The sequence below is a fragment of the Sinohyriopsis cumingii genome, chromosome 2 (genome assembly GCF_028554795.1).
Source record: "Sinohyriopsis cumingii isolate HCF-2022 chromosome 2, ASM2855479v2, whole genome shotgun sequence".
In the NCBI taxonomy this organism is placed as follows: Eukaryota; Metazoa; Mollusca; class Bivalvia; order Unionida; family Unionidae; genus Sinohyriopsis; species Sinohyriopsis cumingii.
Window position 1 is genome coordinate 135,531,800 of NC_142962.1, and position 19,379 is coordinate 135,551,178.

Below are 19,379 nucleotides of genomic sequence, written 5' to 3' on the forward strand. Positions count from 1 at the left end.
ATACATGTTTTGCAATCAACAAGTATGTGCCTTGAAAAATTACTATAAACGATCTCCAGAGAACAAAAAACATGCTTTAAAGTACAAACGTGTGAAATTAATTTTCAACGTGAATTGTGCAAATTGTCAGTGACTGAATTTACATTACCTGTTTCTATTATATATTATTTGTCACACTACAGTATCGTATACCTGTTACACTCTTCGACAAAATGAATATGTTAGGAAAAAAAACTCTTGATTAAATTGAATTGTTTAATTATTAATTTAACACTCATGAAAGTCCTAATCAGGTTTCAAAACTGTGGAGAAATAGGTCACATTAAGTGAAAATCGAAATTCACCGAACTAGACCGAAAACTTTTTTTCAAGGCCACACAATTCATGTGTGATTGCAGAAATAAACAAATTAAAGAACATATATCATGACAAGTAAACTCAAAATCATTGCAATCGTCTGTTTAAAGATGTTACACCTGAAGACTGTTGGATTCGACCTCTCTTTGGTGTTTCTACAGTGTCCCAACCACAACAGTGTTCACTTTATCAATCCACACAAGTAATGCGTTGAAAACAATTACAAATCTCTATATTTCTATATTAAGAATACAATCATCTGATCCACGCATGCTTAGTTAGAAATGAGTAATTTAAAAACAAATACATGTTTAGATAATTCCAAGTGGAAAGAGTGACTATGTCACCATTCGGATCCTCAAACTACATTATCTTTTAAAGTCTTTCATCTCGGTCCTAAACTCGTCTTCCATGTTATCTCTGAGAGCCATGTTTTTTGTCTCGGGGAGAGTCATGATCAACAACAGACTGAATAACATCAAGATACACACCAGAAAGTACAGAAACCCCGGGATGTAGATAGACTGTAAAGTAAATAAATAAATAGATAAATAAATAAATAAGTACGTATGTACGTGCATGCACACACACACACACACACACACACACACATATTCATACATACATACAAAGGGAAACTACTTTTTCCGACAGAAAACGTTCAGTTGAAAAACATTTACATTCAAAATGGTTTTATCAATATTGGGACAAACGCATTACGTTAATTTGTTAAGCTGCTTTAAATTCAACATCATCAAGTCAAAATGAGGTCCATACCAGAAGCAAAGCCTGGGGAGCAATCATTGCGCCGATCCGTGAAATGGCATTCTGCAAACCGTATCCAATATCTCTAAAGAAAAAGAAGACATATTATATATATTTAATTTGTATCGTGTGTTGTTTTTGTCCATGATTAAACTATATATATATATATATATATATATATATATATATATATATATATATATATATATATATATATATATATATTGTATTTTGTATTGCGCGATTGACCTTTGTTGAATTTTCAAAACTTGTTGGTTGTAGCTCTTTTATGTTGCCTAGTTTAAGACCAAAAGTCGGAACAATATATATTTAAAAAATTGACTAAGCTGTTGAAAACAGCTTAATGAAGAATCAAGGTCGCTCTAGTGTAATTGTTTCTGGTAACCCTCTGTCTTAAATTTTTTTCCCAAAATTCGTGGGTAAATAATACATAATAATCTGTCCATTGGCAATCTAACCAGTGATGATTCGTTCCCAGTTCTTGGATAGTCATCAAACATCAGCCATTTTACGCTCCAGAAAACGTATTAAACATACATTATAGCTTGGATAACTATAATATTAGTAGTTATAACGATTCACTCGGTTCCGTTTTAAACTACTTGTGTGTTTGACCTAAAGAGCCTCTTAATAACCAAATCTTGGGCCCGAAGCATTTCGAATTTTGTATGTTCTTGTACTTCCTTGATACGTGGATTTTTTTCTAATACTTTGCTTACATCGGAAGACGCTATACACCATGGGTCTCGAACTCAAATCACCCTGAGGGCCGCATGAGGGCATTTTTCATGGCCCAAGCGCCACACCACCTTTGTTATTTCTCATGACACCTTGTGATGCCAATCATTTTGCGGGCCGCGTTTTTGAGACCCCTGCTCTAAACCTTCCACTTGCTAAACAACTCACCTAATGACAGTGGGATAAAGCTCCATGGAAAGAGTGGCCAATGACACCCACATGGCCGTTGTTCCGAGCTTGCTAATTAATGCACATACATTTGTCAGCACTGCTTTCAACGGAGTGTCTGAAAAAGTTAAAGGTAAAGGCAAAATTAGGAAAATCTGCCCCCAAAAAATTAAAAAAGAAAACAAGACAATGAACTGAATGATTAAAATAGTAGTGATTCCCACCGATCTCGCAAGCATTTTTAAATTGATGCACAGTCGGGATATATTTAAGGTATTTCTATGGTAGATTGGAAATAACCCTAAGCATTTAAAATATTTCTTGTTTCAATTGTAAAATGAATCTCTTGCTAAAGTACTTTTCATAATAGGGGAGGTCGCTCTATTCTGGATCAGTTTCTTGATCTGTTTAAGAAGGGAGTTGCTTACTTAAGCGTAAACTCATCTACACGAAAACTAAAACAGTCTTTTTTTATTATCAAATGCTTTTAAAGTTATGAATTTCTCGTCAATCACTAGCGATGAACAATTATTTCTATTCAGGCTTTTCCTTAAATTTACATTTAATTTTACGTTTTACACAGAGCCATAGAAACTGATTCATTACATTTTTATTTTCATGAGAATTCTTACAATTTTCATGCCAAAAATATCCATGAATGCAGTTCACATTATTATTATATTTTACAATATCATGACTGTGTTAGTAAATGCAGGAAAATATATAGGTATTTAGCACTGAACAATGACCTTGACAACGGCGAGAAAACGGGTCTCACCCAATTTGTTTCATTCAAATTAAAATAACCCTGCGCTGTTGCAATATAGTTAGCAGGCTCCACACAATACTGTATTCATCAATTATTAATGATGCCGCTCACTTTTTATATACCTCACCAGGTCTTACATTGTTTTATGAAAATCTGAATAATTATCTAAGTAGAATTTAGCTATATATGACACTCTTAAAAAAGAAGAAAAAGCAGTTATAATTGTTACGTGTATGTAAATATTGCACTATGTTCGTCTTGAGCCTCGTGCTGTTGTGTGCAAGCACCGCGCATTAATATGAATATGTTAATAAGAACAGTGGGGTTAGTTGTCGACACCTAACTACACAACAAGTTCTACGCGTGAGAAAATATAAACATACAAACATTTGATCTTATTACTGCATTGTCACCTTTAATCCATGGATGTCATATGAAAATAACTATAAGTAATTACTATCTGTTATAAGGATCAATTTTAACTTTCATCTTTTCCAATTGGGAAAAATTACATGGTAGCCAATGCTACTATACGGTACTGGGTACACAGCTCTAACGAAATTTGTAAAGAAGTAGTACAATTTAAAAGTGTTGGACGATTCATGGATAATTAGAGGCATGTGTTGCTGTCAGATATAACTCACCCTTTCTTTGGAAAAGGTGAAACTGTATGTGACATACCGGTGATGTAATTGACAGAACCACACTATATTAAAGATCTCTCAAATACAATACCTAGCGGAATAACGTGAGGTGATTTCTAATTCTTGGTTTTCTTGGAAATTTATATTTTCTGTTGTGGAAACATGGCAAGTGTCTCTATTACTAGTGAAGTGATCCGCTACATGGAAATCGTGTGGAATAACGTGTGGACTGGTGAATAAACTGCTATGATTGGTAAGTGCATGAGTTTTCATTTGCAATTGCATTATCATGTTTGATTCAACTGGGGCGAATTGAGGGTGTTTTACAAGGTTTGAGGAAAGCAGGTTTTACATAACACATTTATGGTTGCTGCCGGCTCTGCAGTAGCTGTTAAGAGAGTTTGGATTTGTGTAGCCAGTGATGTGTATAGCCCGTGTGTCTGGAGAAACGTGCTAGCATGACTATTTTCTCACGCTTGCGTGTATGTGTTATGTTTAGAAGTCAACTTGGAAAGGTTTATTTTCTCAGACTTTTTTCATTAAGGTAATCAGCTTTCTTGCTCCACCTGATGCCCGTAAAACGCCATTGCTGATCTGGCCCAGGTGCATCCACATGGGTTACATTGGCAAGGTAGAATGTATGTTCAGGTCACAAAAAACACTGAGACGTGTGTTCTTATAACATTTGTGGATACAGTACACGCATCTGCAAATGTTGGGTTTGTGTACATTCTCGGTTTTTCATTCCTTGGCGTTTTTACGTCCTCTTAGTTTGACTCTCGTTAAATTCGAAATACAGTTCACAACGATTGACCACCTTTACATTCTTGTTTTCTCTACTCTTTGATCCCGAATTAAAATGGCGATGGTCAGACGTCCAATGTGTGGCCATCTTGAAAATATTGTTTTCGCTACTCCTCTTAAATAGAAAGTAATTTTGAAATGGGATTTTCATCAGAAGAGTTCTTGTAGTGTCGAGTTGGATCTTAATGAAGTTGACTAACCCTCAATATGACCACCATGGTGGCTATCTTGAAAATATTGACATCTCTGCTCCTCCTAGCTGGATGGCTTATGATACCATGATATTATGATACCATGTTTGTTAAAAATGAAAATAGTCATACATTCAATGTGGCTACTAAATTCCTTGCCATTGCTCCCCCTGAACGGATGATCATTATGATGTGGGTTTTCACCAAATGATTTCTAATGATGTCTGATTTGTCCTAAATGAAAATGGTGCAAACCTGACATCCAATATGTGCACCACAATAGCTAATTTGAAAATCTTATCGCTGAAGAATATCTGAGATGATTTCAACACTGAACAGTCAAATGAGACTGTCCTCTCTTTTGAATTCCTATAAATTCTTTCGCACAGTAGAGCGTCAGTCCCTTTGAGAGACTGTTTTTATTTATTCAAGTGACGCCGGTCGGCCATAAGATATCACTACCATTTTTGAAAAGAGAAAACCTTTTAGTGATTCTTCTCAAAACCATACAAAACCATACAACCCATACAAAACCATTCACAAATAAACTAAATGATACTAATCTACAAACATGGCCGCGCTATCAAAACAGAAGAAGAAAAAAAACTTTTAACCACTCCTATTTGAAATGTATTCTAAAGAATTTAATAAAACTTTACTTTTAGCATTGTTACATAAAGTTCTTTAATGTCTCAACAAATGATGCCGATATAGTCTCAAAAACAGAAAATTGATAAGACTAAAGCAAAACCCTTTGAAATAATACGGATGTTTGCACTCTGCCTTCAATTAAAATTGTCGTTGCTAAATTTATCAACTGATATTGCACGTGGCTACTGCTGAAGTGTTATCCACGGAAGCGAAATCAGATCCACTTGGTCCTCTTGAGATTAAGTCTGATCCAACCACCTCATTCTTCGTGGTATCTTGTGGATAAAGCGGGCACGATTTGGTTTACATTTATGTAAGGCCATTAGTGAGCCGTATACAGAGGTGAATTAGGGTGGAATGGACGAGTGCCCTGTTTGGCATTTGATGATTTTGTCAGATTACCTATTACTCGAACGATGGAGACTCCTAGAGCTGTCGAACCGCTTAAAGCCACGGAAAACATGGCTGCTTTTCTACGACCATATCTGAAATTTTTAAAAAGATAACGAGTTTAAATGATTGAAACTAGAATTATCCAAATTTGTGGACCACAAACTCAAACATTAAAACAAAATAAAAAGACCCCAGAAAGAAAAAAAAATATCATATTTAAACCATTATTTTTTTGGTTTGTTTTTTAAAGCAGAATGTGGAAACAATTGTACTTATAAGTTTGATTTATAGTCTCAAAATATGTGATCTGGCACGTATTTCCCCCCAAAAAATTAAGACTGGACTGACACAAAAGCTGCCCCAAAAATAACATTACATTTCATTGGGGCAAGGTTGGAAAAAAATACATTATATTACTTTTGTTCCTCTCTTTGTCTCCTAAATCACAATTAAATAAACGTATTCTAATTAAAAAATGCGATCCTGGATTTGGGGATGGAAATCTGTGTTAGAATAAGAATTCATACAATAAATTTCCTGGGCCCCTAACTTCAGCAACTCGTCATTCGACCTTTTCTTGAAATGTAAGACTACACTCGATTGGTCGAACTTAATTTAGACTTCATATTCCTCGTCAGAATTTGGACAATATTAACTGATTCCCTTGAGTCATTCGACTGGGGATGGGTGGGTTGTATTCTTTTGCACCATTACAATAACAGACTTCCTACGCGTGTCGATTTTCAACCTAGATATACAGGTGTTATTTTCTTAAAGGAGGTCACTGAGATGTAGTAATTTAGAGGATTTCGAATCGTGGATAGGTACTAAATTGGTGTAATTTTTGGTGTGATCTTGCTACAGAAGGAACTGTTTTAGAACGAAGTGGAGTGTGTATGTTAACACATCAACCCCTAGCGACGACTTAACGGGGCAAGAGGTAGTAGCCTACTGCCGAGCTCTGTAGCGTCATGGTCATGCAAGATACACTAAAGTGGGTGGTGTTATAGAAAGGTAGATAGATGTAGCTCTACAATGATACCAAATAGTCTGGAATATCTAGTTGCACTACAAAATACAGATAAAAAACCTCATTTTTTGGACCAGATTTTTTTTAACCCAAAATTCGCCCGTGGTCGTAAAGTGGTCTCCATACAAAAATAATGGCTCCGTTTAGCAGAAAAAAAGAAAAAAAAATCCAACTTTTACCCTTCTGCTCATGCGCGAATAAAATAGCCAATGAAAAACAATGTTTCTAATACAACTAGGCAGTATGTTATTGAAAGATCACCGGGGATTTGGTGTTTTCCAGTCTATTCAGAAATAGCTTTCAAAATGTGTTTCCCACTCGATTTTCAGGCGAAAATGACAAAAAGCTCCAGGGGTTAATTTGTTAATTTAACTAATGGTAAAACTTTGCGGTCCTAGAGTATTATCGGTCGATCCATAAATCCTATGAGTACCATTTATTTTAAAATGCCATAAAGGACATGATTTATAATGTGCCTGTATAGGTCACATTCTGTGTTGACTTTAATTCAAAGCAATGAGCCCGAATCCAAGTCATTCGATTCCGATCAATGATTAGGTGCCCCAGTTATTTTAACTGTTAAGATCCATAGTGCCAGAAAATAAAAATTTGATATACACGGACAAATATATTAAGAAAACTCCGAAATGTAAGTGACAATAACCTTTTATGATGAACACTGTCCGTCATAACAATTGTGAAGGAATCTACATAGAGAGACAAAATAAAGTAAATTCTAACCCCTAAAGCGTGAATGAGTGCTTTCCAAAGTGACCCTTTAGAAAGCCCGAAGGTGATGACGTGATACTGTAAAAGAGTACCATTTTAGGACATACTGTTATACTCTGAAAGCGTACCATTTTAGGCCTTACTGTTATACTATAAAAGCCTACCATTTTAGGCCTTACTGTTATACTATAAAAGCGTACCATTTTAGACCATACTGTTATTCTCTAAAAGCGTACCATTTTAGACCATACTGTTATACTCTGAAAGCATACCATTTTAGGCCTTACTGTTATACTCTAAAAGCGTACCATTCATAACATTTCCCAACTTTATTAACGATTATATCATGCAAACGATTTTCAATAGCCAATTCCCATAACGTATTTACAAAATGCATATGTCTCATCAAACTACTTTTAAATGACTTTAATACAAAGAATGCTACATCTCTTCAAAGTGACACGGGTGGCCAAGTGGTCCAAGGCTCTCATCTTACAGATCACTCACACATCTCACCTCTGTACGCCTTAGTTTGAGTCTCAGCTCGACCACTGTAGGTATGTGAGAAAGCTTGCCAGCAACTTCTCATTGGTCAGTGAGTCTTCCCGTATTCATACTCCACCAAATATACTGGTAACCATATATAGCCTACGCTGTGCTGAAAACTGGCGTTGGCAATGCATACAAAAATGTTGATATAAATACTAACCAACTTCAGTTAGTCGAACCTTGGGAACTTCTCTGAAAGCAGAAATGACTCATGTTTCTTGCTTTAATATATTCACCTCTGTGGTGATGAAAAGACTCGACGTAAGCATTAAAATTCTGCCACATTTCAGGTCGTGCTATTATTGATTCTGTGCATGCAGCCATTTCTTAATTAAATGTTAGCATTAGTTTTTCACCGGCATTCAAGCAAATATGCGCAGACGAAGTCGATGTATACTTGGATAAAATAACTTCAGGTTCGGCTGTCAGACGAGGACGCGCAAACAACAGGAGTTCCTTACAAATGAATAAGAATTTTCGGAACTATTGAAGAAAAATCAAACAATATAAAAAGAACAAATAGATAAAACCTAAAATGTAAGATATGGAGGAACTCAAATGGGTAATGATTTAATATTGACTTTATTCAACGAGTTTAATCAATTCCAGATTTTGCGAGCCTGGACTTTATTCAACGAGTTGCGTAAATTTAATATTGAATTAAGACGCGTTTGAGATTCTGTTTATCTGAAACGTTTTTATTTTAATGGAAAAAATTTAGAGGGAAAGAAGAGCAAATGAGTTCGTTCATTTTGACTCATATGATGCACCTTTCATTTGTTGAACGTAAAAATAATCACAGACGCAGCTTTTTAACTGTTACATTCAAAATATAGATTTTAAAAAAAAAAACAATCAAAGAGCAACCGTCCTTTATAATAAATAGAACATTTGACACAGACATGATTTTTCAACACAGAATGTCGAATGGAAATTCCGTGTGATGCCATATAGTATGACTTGGACTCGATTAGACGATCAGTATTTACAAATATACAAATAAAGTGCCTCACTATCACTTAAGCATTCCAGTTGTTGGATATTTGCAGGAAGGGTTGATTATTGGATGAAGAGATTCCAGATTATTGTAATGTATTTATGACCCGATATTTACATTGATTTGATTTGGAACAGCAGACTACAACAGACCTTGACACATTTTATTTAGAGTCGGAACTGTATCACATAATAACAAGCATTAGGTCGTTGATCTAACTTACCGCGTAAAAATGCTGTGGTTGGATACATTTATGTCAGTTTGGAGGCCGGTTTATGTCCACATTCTTCTGTGAACAGCGGTAAGTTTATTCACTTGCATAGGTTAACATTTAAACAACGCTTCCAACGCACGCTATAATTTGACGAATACCCTTAATTTTATTTGTTGTTATTGTTTTTGTTTTAGATTTTTACGCCAATTTTCAGTGCATGGTATGTTATACATGGCGTAACGAGCCACTATGGGTTTAATTCACCATATTTAGATAGACGTGATCATTTTCTTTTCCAATACCCTTGGACAATCGCTTCGAAAAATGAACGAATAAATGTTGAAAGTAATAGTAAAAACAACAAATTCCAGAAAGCGGGGTTAGAAAATATCCCCACGATCGCAGAAACCAGTAAGTAGATACTTCACAAGAATTTCATTGGCTTATTTCAACCAATCAGTATCACATATAGTGATATGTTAACATTTTGTCAAATCAAAAGTATTAAACTGTACCTCATTGAATGTAAAGCCTTCCGATGATGTGATAAGGAATTTTTTTAGCATAATATTGTAAGAAAAGGTTCCCCAAAAAAACTCACTAAAAAAGAAAACTACTAAAGGTTAACGTAATCCTGTAAAGAATGGTGATTTGCTTTTCTATGTTGTCCGCAGTTCCAGAATGTGTACTCGACTCAATGCTGCACTTTCATTTTCGTCAATAGTGAAATCCACGGAAAAGTGTCGAATATTTTAGTTTGTTTTTCTTTATCTTCTAGATAACGAGCCGTTTAAATGTTTTGAGAAATGATCCATGCTTGATCATAGCGGGCTTAAATTTGAATTAGGAGATGAGCATAGTAAGAGCTGGCAGAGTGGGGAGGACGATGGTGAGAGGAATTGTGTTCCCTTGTCATATTGTCAGTCTATTGACGCTACCCCATCCCAAGCCACAGACCCATCTATTGAGAGTTTTCTCTGTTCGAAGACGAGGTAGGTTATACCAAAGTCCTAGGGTAAACAAACGTTCGGTAAAGCCGAAGGAACAAGATGCGCAGACGATGACTGGTTGATTCGTTAGTTTTCAATGGGAGTTTCAACACATTATTGACATTATCATGTCGAGAAAATGGAAACTATGGGTTATACAGTTGCAACCGATGTCTACAAACAGGACAACCGCGCCTTCCAAGCGCAGACGAAGTGGATTTATGCTATGATCCTAGAATAGGCTTCCGCAGTTGTATGTTAAGTGAGTGTGTGTGTGTGTGTGTGTGTGTGTGAATTGGATTTTGAACGTAACTTTATATAAAAAAGCAGTCATATCACTACGATGTCTGCAGTGTGACAGTTTATAGTGATGTCTAGCACTGGGGCAGCATGAAGTAGACATACAGCACGATGTCCCACCCTGTCATAAAATCCAGACACCAGGCCGACCAGGCCTGGCACTAACATCGTAATGCTGAGCGCCAATCGAGGCAGCTATTAGTACCATTTTTATATGTCTTTGGTATGGCTCAGCCGGGATTTGAACCCGCAACTTTCCGCATCCGAGGAGGACGCTCTAACCACTAGGCCACCGGAGCGGTCAGGATGTTGAAGCGAAGCAAACTTATATCATGGAACTAGGGTGAACTATAACAAGAAAGCTCTGTCCAATCAAAGCGCGCTGATGAAGGAGATTTATACAACGGCCCTAGGAGAAAATAAAATTAGGTTGGGCTTTCGGAACAGGACGCACAGATCAAGGGAGATATATGTCATGGCCCAAGGTTAGACTGTCGGACATAAAGACAAAGCAGACAAAGTAGATATGGATCCATACTAGAGTTAGGTTAGACTGACCTGAACGTGAAGAGGAAGTAGATGGAAACATTTTTTTTTATAAGGCCCATGGGAAGAAAAAAAAACAATAAAACTAGGCTGGGGTTGGAGCAATGTACACAGACAAAACAAACGTATAGTTTACCTGTTGCTGAGGAACAAAGCAATCAGCTGAGCAGGAACTTCTACGATGCCCATTAGAAACATATTCAGGTACAAGTCACCGGATAAAGCACTCACTCCAAATGTTATGGCAAAGAAAGAGTAACCAAAGCTTAGCCTGAAATAAACAAGATGATACCACTTTTTAAAAGCAGACAAAAGCGAGGACCCATAGAACTATCGCGGCCTTTTTTGTTGATCCCTCGTGAAGAAGCAAGATGAATTAAAGTGACTCATACCTACCCCTGCGACAGCTGAAACGGACTGACCCCTCTACTCCAGTACATCGGTTGAAAGTAGAATTAAGAAAACATTTCTGAAAATGTTCACCTTGTCACTTTCAATTATATCATTATTATTATTATTGTTATTATTATTATTATTACTATTATTATTATTATTATTGCAGTTGTCGTTGTTTTGCCACCATTCAAAGCTGTACAAGTATACATAAAACAAATGTACGCCTATACGTCATCATTTTATGGAAGTGGAATTTTCACAAATAATTTAAAAAAATGGATAATTAGCCGATATTTGAAACAATGAAAAGAAGAATAACAAATTTAAGTGATCAGTGACTTACATAAGGACACATTTTATGATGTTCTTTAAAAGTCGGATCGATTTGTACTCTGTAATAGCACATTGTAATAAAATAATTGTACAGGTTTAATTATGTCCAAGAACCTTTTTTGGTCGTTCTTTACCAGACAAGGTCCATTTACTCAGTGCAATTTCCTGACATGGGACTTGGGATGGCTAGCATATATTTTAATAAAACACCGCTCCGGTGACCTAGTGGTTAGAGCGTCCGTCTCGGATGCAGAAAGTCGCGGGTTCGAGCCCCGGCCGAGTCATAACAAAGACTCATATAAACGCTACTATCAGCTGCTACTAAGAGGTTAGTATTAGGACTGGTCGACCTGGTGTCAGGATAATGTGACTGGGTGGGACATCATGCTACATGTCTGCGGCATGATGCCCCAGTGCTAGACATCACTATAAACTGCCTAACTGCAGAAATCGTAGCGATATGACTCAAAAATTGTTATAGCTACGTTAAAAAGATCCAAATCACACATTTAATAAAGACAAGAGGCGACAATGCCCTAGAACAGGTGGCTTCAACAAATTAAAGTATTTTTTGGGCAAGTTAGATTTCATTGTTTTTTGTTGTTTTTTTTTTAAAAAAACAGACCACTATCCTTTAGATAGAGATGAAAAAAGTATTTAAATGTCGACACCATTTTGCCACAAGTTTTTGGATTTATTCCGGACTTTTACCGAATTGTATTCAGGACTTTAAATTACTAGGACTTGTGTCTGTAATCCTTGGATCATTTGGGGATTTAATTCGCAACACAGAGGGTAAAAATGCAAAATAAAATAACATTCAACATCAGCACACAGCAAACTCATGCTCCAAACCATCTATCTTACGAACGCAGACACTATGAAAGATAAATATATTACGTATATTTACCAACACGATTCGAGTTGTTTTTGTTAATATAAACTACGGTCTGCATTTTGCACTGTGAATTGGAATAATTAAAGTAAATAATTACCATAAGACGGAAAGTTTGAGTGTGATGATGAATATATCTCTGTGTCGCAACAGATCCAAGATGGTATACTTCTTTCTTGATCGTGTTCCGATGTCCTCACCCCCTTCTTCCTTAAAGAGGCGAGAAATGACTGACAAGTCTGGAATTGGTTGTCTGTTCACTTTTGCGATAAAGCGAACAACCGAAATGGCGTCTTCGACCCTGCCACGCGCGGAATACCATCTAACACTCTCCGGGATTAATCTAGAACATGAAAAAGGAAATACATTTTTCATAACTCATATAAAAGAAAATCACCCTTTCTCGGGTTATTTGCAGTAGCTGTAACTGTTGCCATCCTTTTTGTTCAGTTTAATTACTTGCCACAATAAAATGAAATTTTGAGTTTAACATGGCAGAGGGTAAATAAATGAGCTGCATATCAAGTTCATGCATTCAATATTCCCAGTTTCTTCCTTCCGATCTTTAAAGAATGTTTTTATTTATTCTGATATACTATTGGAACAGTCAATAAAATTAAATGTGACGTTTATCTCGTGTCATATATGCGGATATTGCAAATTCAATATAAGTTCACTTCAGTTTAGAGATTTGTGTATACACTAATATTCTATACGCATTTTATTTATTTAACTTTTTGAAATTAATATGATTTTGACTTGATGAGAAATATCATCCTACGTTATGTTTTCCTTTTAAGCATCCTATAACAATGTTCGTCTTCTTCGCTTAGAAACTTCCAGCCAAAGTTTTTAAAGATGTCCAAAATCTAACATCCAACTATGACATTGATATTTCCTAACTAGTCCGATGTTCCTGTTAGTTTTGAAACTATTGAAAACATAATAAAAGCATCATAATTATTGATAGATCTTATGAGATAAGTATTATTGCATTGGATATTATGAAAGAACTTTCGGCGATTCAAAAACGTTGTGCGTTTCAACTCATATTGCTTGCATAATCTTACATTTGAAACCCTTTGCGGCGTCAGTCAGAATTATAGGTGGAGACAGGAGACGAATTGCACAGGACAACAATAAAGCCATACTTACTGCCAGGTTGGCAAAAAAGGAAACCCAAGAACGGCCGTGATGAGATGTAAGTACCTCCAGTCTCTAACACCATATGCAATACCAGCATAAACTCCATTGAAGAGAGCCCCAGAAGGGATGGCCAGCACTGTAGACCGCCACTTACTCAACATAAATTCATATACCAAATTGTACTGGACTGTTATAGTGAGCCCCATTGCAAATCCGACGAGGAACCGTGCTGCAGCAAACATTTCCCAGCTAACAGAGAAGAACGCTAGCAAATTGGAAGCCCCATTCCATGCTATGCCCAGGTAGAATGTCGGCTTTCTTCCAATGGAGTCGGTTATTTGGCCAGCGGCAAGGTTTCCGACGAGTATGCCTGCCATTTGGAGGGTAGTGGCTGTTGCAGGCGCCCATTTTAAGTCACATACCAGTTTCCACTTAAAGAAAGAGAGTGTTATGCTTGAAATATGATGTCATTTTATGCATTTTGTATCTCTTCCAAGAATTTGATTTATTTTTTATTATAGTGGAGATGTCTAAGTCGCAAAACATATTTATAGGTTACTGCATTTGTATGGGAAAATATGAACGAGTTTTTTTCGGATAGAGATACTGCACGACTTTGGGAGTGCAGTGTATCCATCCGAGAAAACGAGCTCATATTTTCCCATACAAATGCAGTAACCTTTTTATTATATGCTCATTTTCTTATTCTACATAAGGCTTAAGTATATAAGCAAGAATACACTACAAGAAACATAGTGTATACTTTATTTTAAACTAAATACACAAACACAGATTTGACAGTACACAACAACAATATTAATGCGCACATAACTCCGCCCAGCGAAAATTGAACTTAGTCGCGCGGTCGAATTGACTTTCAAAAGAAATCGTCGTTTTGGTGTACTTAAAATTTAAATTTAGAGTCATAGAGTGAATGAATGCGCATTGCACAACTTTTCCATCTGGTATCGAATTAATAGATTTTTGGTAGTTTTTTTAGATTCTACTAGATGTCGTGATTATGGAGTGGATTTATCTGTGTCAATTCTACATGATGTTGTTGTTGTTGTCGGGTTTAATGCCATTTTTTCAGCACACGATAGGTTATATATGGCGGTCAGTATTAATGGTGGAGGAAGAACCTGGGAAAACTCCGGAAAGAACCACCGACCCACGAGAAGCTACTGGAAGCTTTCTCACATATCCATGTTGGCTGAATCTTATACTCGAACCGCCGCAGACAGAGGTGAGATGGCAGTGATCCGTAACGAAGAACGCTTTAGACCACTCGGCCACTCGGGGCCCCCAATTCTACATGAAGTAACATCTGATTTGTGCAGCGATATTTGTTGTTGTTGTTGTTGTAGGGTTTAACGCCATTTTTAAGCACACGATAGGCTATACATGGCGGCCAGTATTAATGGTGGAGGAAGAACCCGGGAAAATCCGGAAAGAACCACCGACCCACGAGAAGCTACTGGCAAGCTTTCTCACATACCCACATTGGCTGAATCCGAGACTCGAACTCACGCAGACAGAGGTGAGATGGCAGTGATCCGTAACGGAGAGCGCTTTAGACCACTCGGCCACTCGGGGCCCCCCGTGCAGCGAGAGAGCAGCGTCTTGACTTATCTGCAAGTGTGTTTCTGTTCTGTCATTGAATGTTTGGAATCATAATGTGGGAAAAATATGAACTCTTTCAGTTGTAATTATCAAAAAGACGCTATCGAATATAATGTTCATTTCATTTTGAGTACAGTAAGGAGAATATTATCGCACTTGGAATGAGGACGAAATTACAGTACATTTTCGAAATGTGTAATAATCAAGCTTTGAAACCCATGATATGGCTCATGTAATTCGGATTTGCAGAACTAAGAAAGTACATGTTTAGGAAATTCAGGATGTAAAACTGTAAGTGTATTTTTGCCATTTTTAATAACAGCTAAAGACGACACGTTTATGACCTATCACTTGCATGTTATTTGTTGGGACCCAGCAATTGTATGACCTGTCTGGCGTCTATCGCTTGCCTAAATCAGAAACACGGTATCAAAAGAGTTAATGCGGAATATTGCAAAGTAGCTGGTTTGTGGCAATCCACGAAAAATCTGTTTAGGTCATTCAGAAACAAATTTGATCAACCAAAATGTAAAGCGTCTACTACAAGAGTGTACATGATTTGTTTACAAATTATTTCCTAATACACTATTGGAAATATGTGTCGTGCACGTGAGTGCAATATGAAGGTGTGCAATATCGTAAAGTATTGCATGATTCTGACAATGTAATGTTAACGGAGACAAAAATGACCATATAATAAATCGTATTCTTCGCCATTTTCGCGATTGAACATTAACGATGATGGTTATCTGACGTGCTTCTCAATTATTAAAAATTAAACAATTTCTGATTGGAGACACAACTGATTGTGAGCATATGGACGCAAAATAAATTCTCAAGATTATAACATACCTCGCTGACAATCGTGTTCACTTTGTAGTCAAACTGATAAGTAGAGCAGGCTGTTCCATTCATAAAACACGCTTTCATTCGGATTGTTTTGTTTTCCTTATCGTCGAACTCGTTTACCGACGAATTGTAATTGTCTGAACAGTGCCATAGAGGTACTGCTCCTGCAAACGTCATCGCATACATGCTGAACACCTGTACGGCTTTGTAGGCATGAATAAAGGCGGTCATCAAAATCTGATATCGTCCATATCCCCCGAGTTCCCGGATGAGGTCTTCTATTCCGTAGCTGTCCATCTTCCCGTTGTTAGGAGTCCTCTAGCTGGCCTCAAAAGAGTATCTTTGGCTCTGATTTCACAGACAGAGCTTAAGGCTCGACTAAAACTCAAGTCCGGCATCCAGCAATCTGAATACGTAAAATTTAAGTCCAACTTAAATATGACCTATGACTAATTTAAACCAAGATTTAATACCTTAAAACGTTCTTTATTTTCCTCATGTTAGTTAATATAGTGTATCTAGTACAGACTGCTAAAATCATCGTAGATGCGAGCTCTGTAATCGTTGGTTACATTCTGGCTTAAATAAAACTCTAATGATGAATTCTCTTCTAGGTCTATTGTGCCTGAAGTTGTTACTGATGTAGGAGTATGATGGTGTGTGTGTGTTCATGTGTCATCTGTTGTCCATATGTACATACGTCTAATTAAAACCAAATTGTGGTGGTCAAATAATTACGCTTACAAAGCAGACCGAAAGTCAAAGTCCGTTTAGAAACATTATGAAGATCGCAAGTCATGTGAATAGCACAACAATGTATAATTTATAAAAACTAGTGAGGGCATTTCCTCTTATCATGTTTCTGGGCTTGGATGACGATAAAAGTTGTGTATGTGTGTGTAGAGTGATCAATATCGAAATAGTGAGAACCATTTTCTCCCGACATGGATAGCAGAGGATCACTGTTGTTAGTGAGGGATACCCAGTAGCTTATTAGCGCGGAGGGGACGGGCATTTGCTCCGGGCATCATAGGCTTTGAGACGCCAAAACCTCTTTAGGCCTTCATCGTCGCCCCGGGTGCCATTTACCGAGGATTTGCGTTGTTATTGAGCACTCAAAGTGGATACATTATATCTATACGTTACTTAAAGCACCTTTACCTCGCCACAGCTGACATATTTACCCATCTTTCAAGTTTACTCCTAATTTGACTCAGTCTTATTAAATGTTCAACTCGAATTACGAATCTGAAGCTTTGCTCTAAACTTTGTGGCTCCACTTTTTTTTAATGACTATATGATCTTAAAATATGTAACAGAAAGAAGCGAACCCAAAAAGTTGATACAATTTAATAATAATTTAATTCTCAACGTTATAAAATTAAAATTAAAGAGGAAATTACAGTATTGTGAATTAAGTTTAAAATACCCCACCCACATAGTGTTCCGAATGAATTTCAAGTCCTGAATGAGCTGATAGACCAATATCCTTGAATGTGCTTAAGTATAAAGTCTTGACATATCACAATGGCATAAATTAATTCACAGTATGTCTAGAATAACATTTTTGTGCAAAGTCAAGGAGCACTGTGTCTGTGTACGTGTGTGTGATTTGGATTTTAACATAGCTTTAACAAGCTTTCTGTCATATCGTTACGATGCATGCAGTGTGGCAGTTTATAGTGATGTCTAGCAGTGGGACATCATGCCGCAGACATGTAGCATGATGTCCCACCTAGTCACATTATCCTGACACCAGGCCGACTAGTCCTAACACTAACCTCTTAATGCTGTGCCCCAAACGAGGCAGCTGTTAGAACCATTTTTCTAAGTCTTTGGAATCGCTCCGCCAGGGTTCGAACCGCGACCTCCCGCATCCGAGGCGGACGCTCTAACCACTAGGCCACCAGAGCACTTTGCAATTCCAATGAATAATCCAAAAAAAACGAGTCTTCTCAAATGATATCTAAACACCACATTAAATGCAGATGCAAACTTATTTTAAAACAAGAACATAGGAAATAGAAATGTATTACGTGTCCACTTCTCCGACTTCATATGCATTCCTACGGCTGTGCGTCGCAATATTTTCCTACTTGATCTGTCACAATCCCTCCCACGTAACATATATCACAATACACGTCGCACATAACCCACCTGACATAATCATCCAATGGAAAATTACCCCAAACTTGTAAACAGGTTAATTACTAAGACTGAGTTGAAAATTTGTCAGCAGCCTGTTTATAGCTCATTGCAAACTACAGTCATGTACAAAAATTAAAGACACTGTATTGCCATTCATATATAAACGTAGACATATTTGTCAAGCTTTGTTTGCCTGTGTCAGTTTCTGCGTGATCATGCTAACAGTTTCACAAACAATCAAGCGAGCAAGCTAGCAAACAAACAGCAAAAATGTAACAAAAAAGAAACAAGAAAAACTGTCTCAAAAGTAATGAAAAGTGAGTGAAAATCTTATAACTGAATCTGTATGAGGATAGACACATGCCTACTAAAGTTCCTTTGTGTACGTAAAGTGATTTTTGCGTACTCGTGGTCGCACTCTTCCTGCGGCGGACGAACGGATACGATCAAATCAAAGATGCCCTTGTTGCAAAAACAACAAGATGAATAGACAAACGGAAAGACAAAAGTCAACAATAGCAAAAAGGTGAATGGACAAGCTGTAAGACAAAAGTATGAAGAGAGAAACAGATCCAAAGAAAGATTACTAAGTACTTACGTTTCAGGTTTCCTTCTGTTAGATTCTGTTTTTCAGTCTCGTATTTATATGTATGCTCACGCTCAGTATAGCTTGAACTTTCATGTATATATTCTTATGGCTGTCTGAGTTTCACTGGAAACCAAATTGTTAGAACTTTCCGCTAATGTAGCATTTATCAATAAAGGTTTGCTTTTATTGTAAGACGAAGGCCTTCATTGCAAAAACGTTCAAGCAACTTAGTGCATACAAAATTGCACCTGTATTTTGAAAAGAATTCAGGGATTTTTTTTCAGTTCCCCTAACTGTGTTTTGTGTCTATATTTGAAGTGGATCAGCATAATTTGTATATTGGAATGACCTCGGCAAATTCGGTAACATTCATTTGAGTAGTTTTTTTTTTTGAGAAGATATCATGTAAAGTGTTTCTTATATAATTGGTGACAACAGACGATGGGTCGGCTTTGTTTGTGAAAACTGGAAAGGTAATACTTTAAAATGTGCTCTGCCAAATATGGTTGAAATTACATAGGTGTGTGTGTGTGTGTGTGATATTG

At 36.9% G+C, this 19,379-nt stretch overlaps 1 protein-coding gene across 2 annotated transcripts; it reads right to left on the reverse strand.

The window, feature by feature from the left end:
• Nucleotides 1-241: 241 nt before the first annotated feature.
• LOC149805899 (organic cation transporter protein-like) lies at nt 242-18,965 on the reverse strand. Of its 2 annotated transcripts, none has more exons than XM_089937004.1 (9): nt 18,844-18,965; nt 16,101-16,503; nt 13,689-14,056; nt 12,580-12,822; nt 10,992-11,126; nt 5,511-5,593; nt 2,050-2,167; nt 1,135-1,207; nt 242-881 (listed from the first exon to the last, which is right to left on the reverse strand). In XM_089937004.1, exons 2-9 carry the CDS (start codon nt 16,392-16,394, stop codon nt 726-728), a joined length of 1,470 nt encoding a protein of 489 aa, XP_089793130.1. In that variant the 5' UTR covers nt 16,395-16,503; nt 18,844-18,965; the 3' UTR covers nt 242-725. The 2 variants fall into 2 exon arrangements, with proteins under 2 accessions (XP_089793130.1, XP_089793121.1); XM_089936995.1 differs by having other exon boundaries at nt 13,635-14,056.
• Between the last annotated feature and the right edge of the window lie 414 nt (nt 18,966-19,379).

Coding starts and splice junctions, on each gene's coding strand:
- LOC149805899 (XM_089936995.1), bottom strand. CDS start 16,394: ATGGACAGCTACGGAATAGAAGACCTCATCCGGGAACTCGGGGGATAT. Junction 12,823..13,634: donor CCTTTTTTGCCAACCTGGCA/GTAAGTATGGCT, acceptor TTCATGTTCTAG/ATTAATCCCGGAGAGTGTTA. Junction 5,594..10,991: donor GCTTTGTTCCTCAGCAACAG/GTAAACTATACG, acceptor TAAAAATTTCAG/ATATGGTCGTAGAAAAGCAG.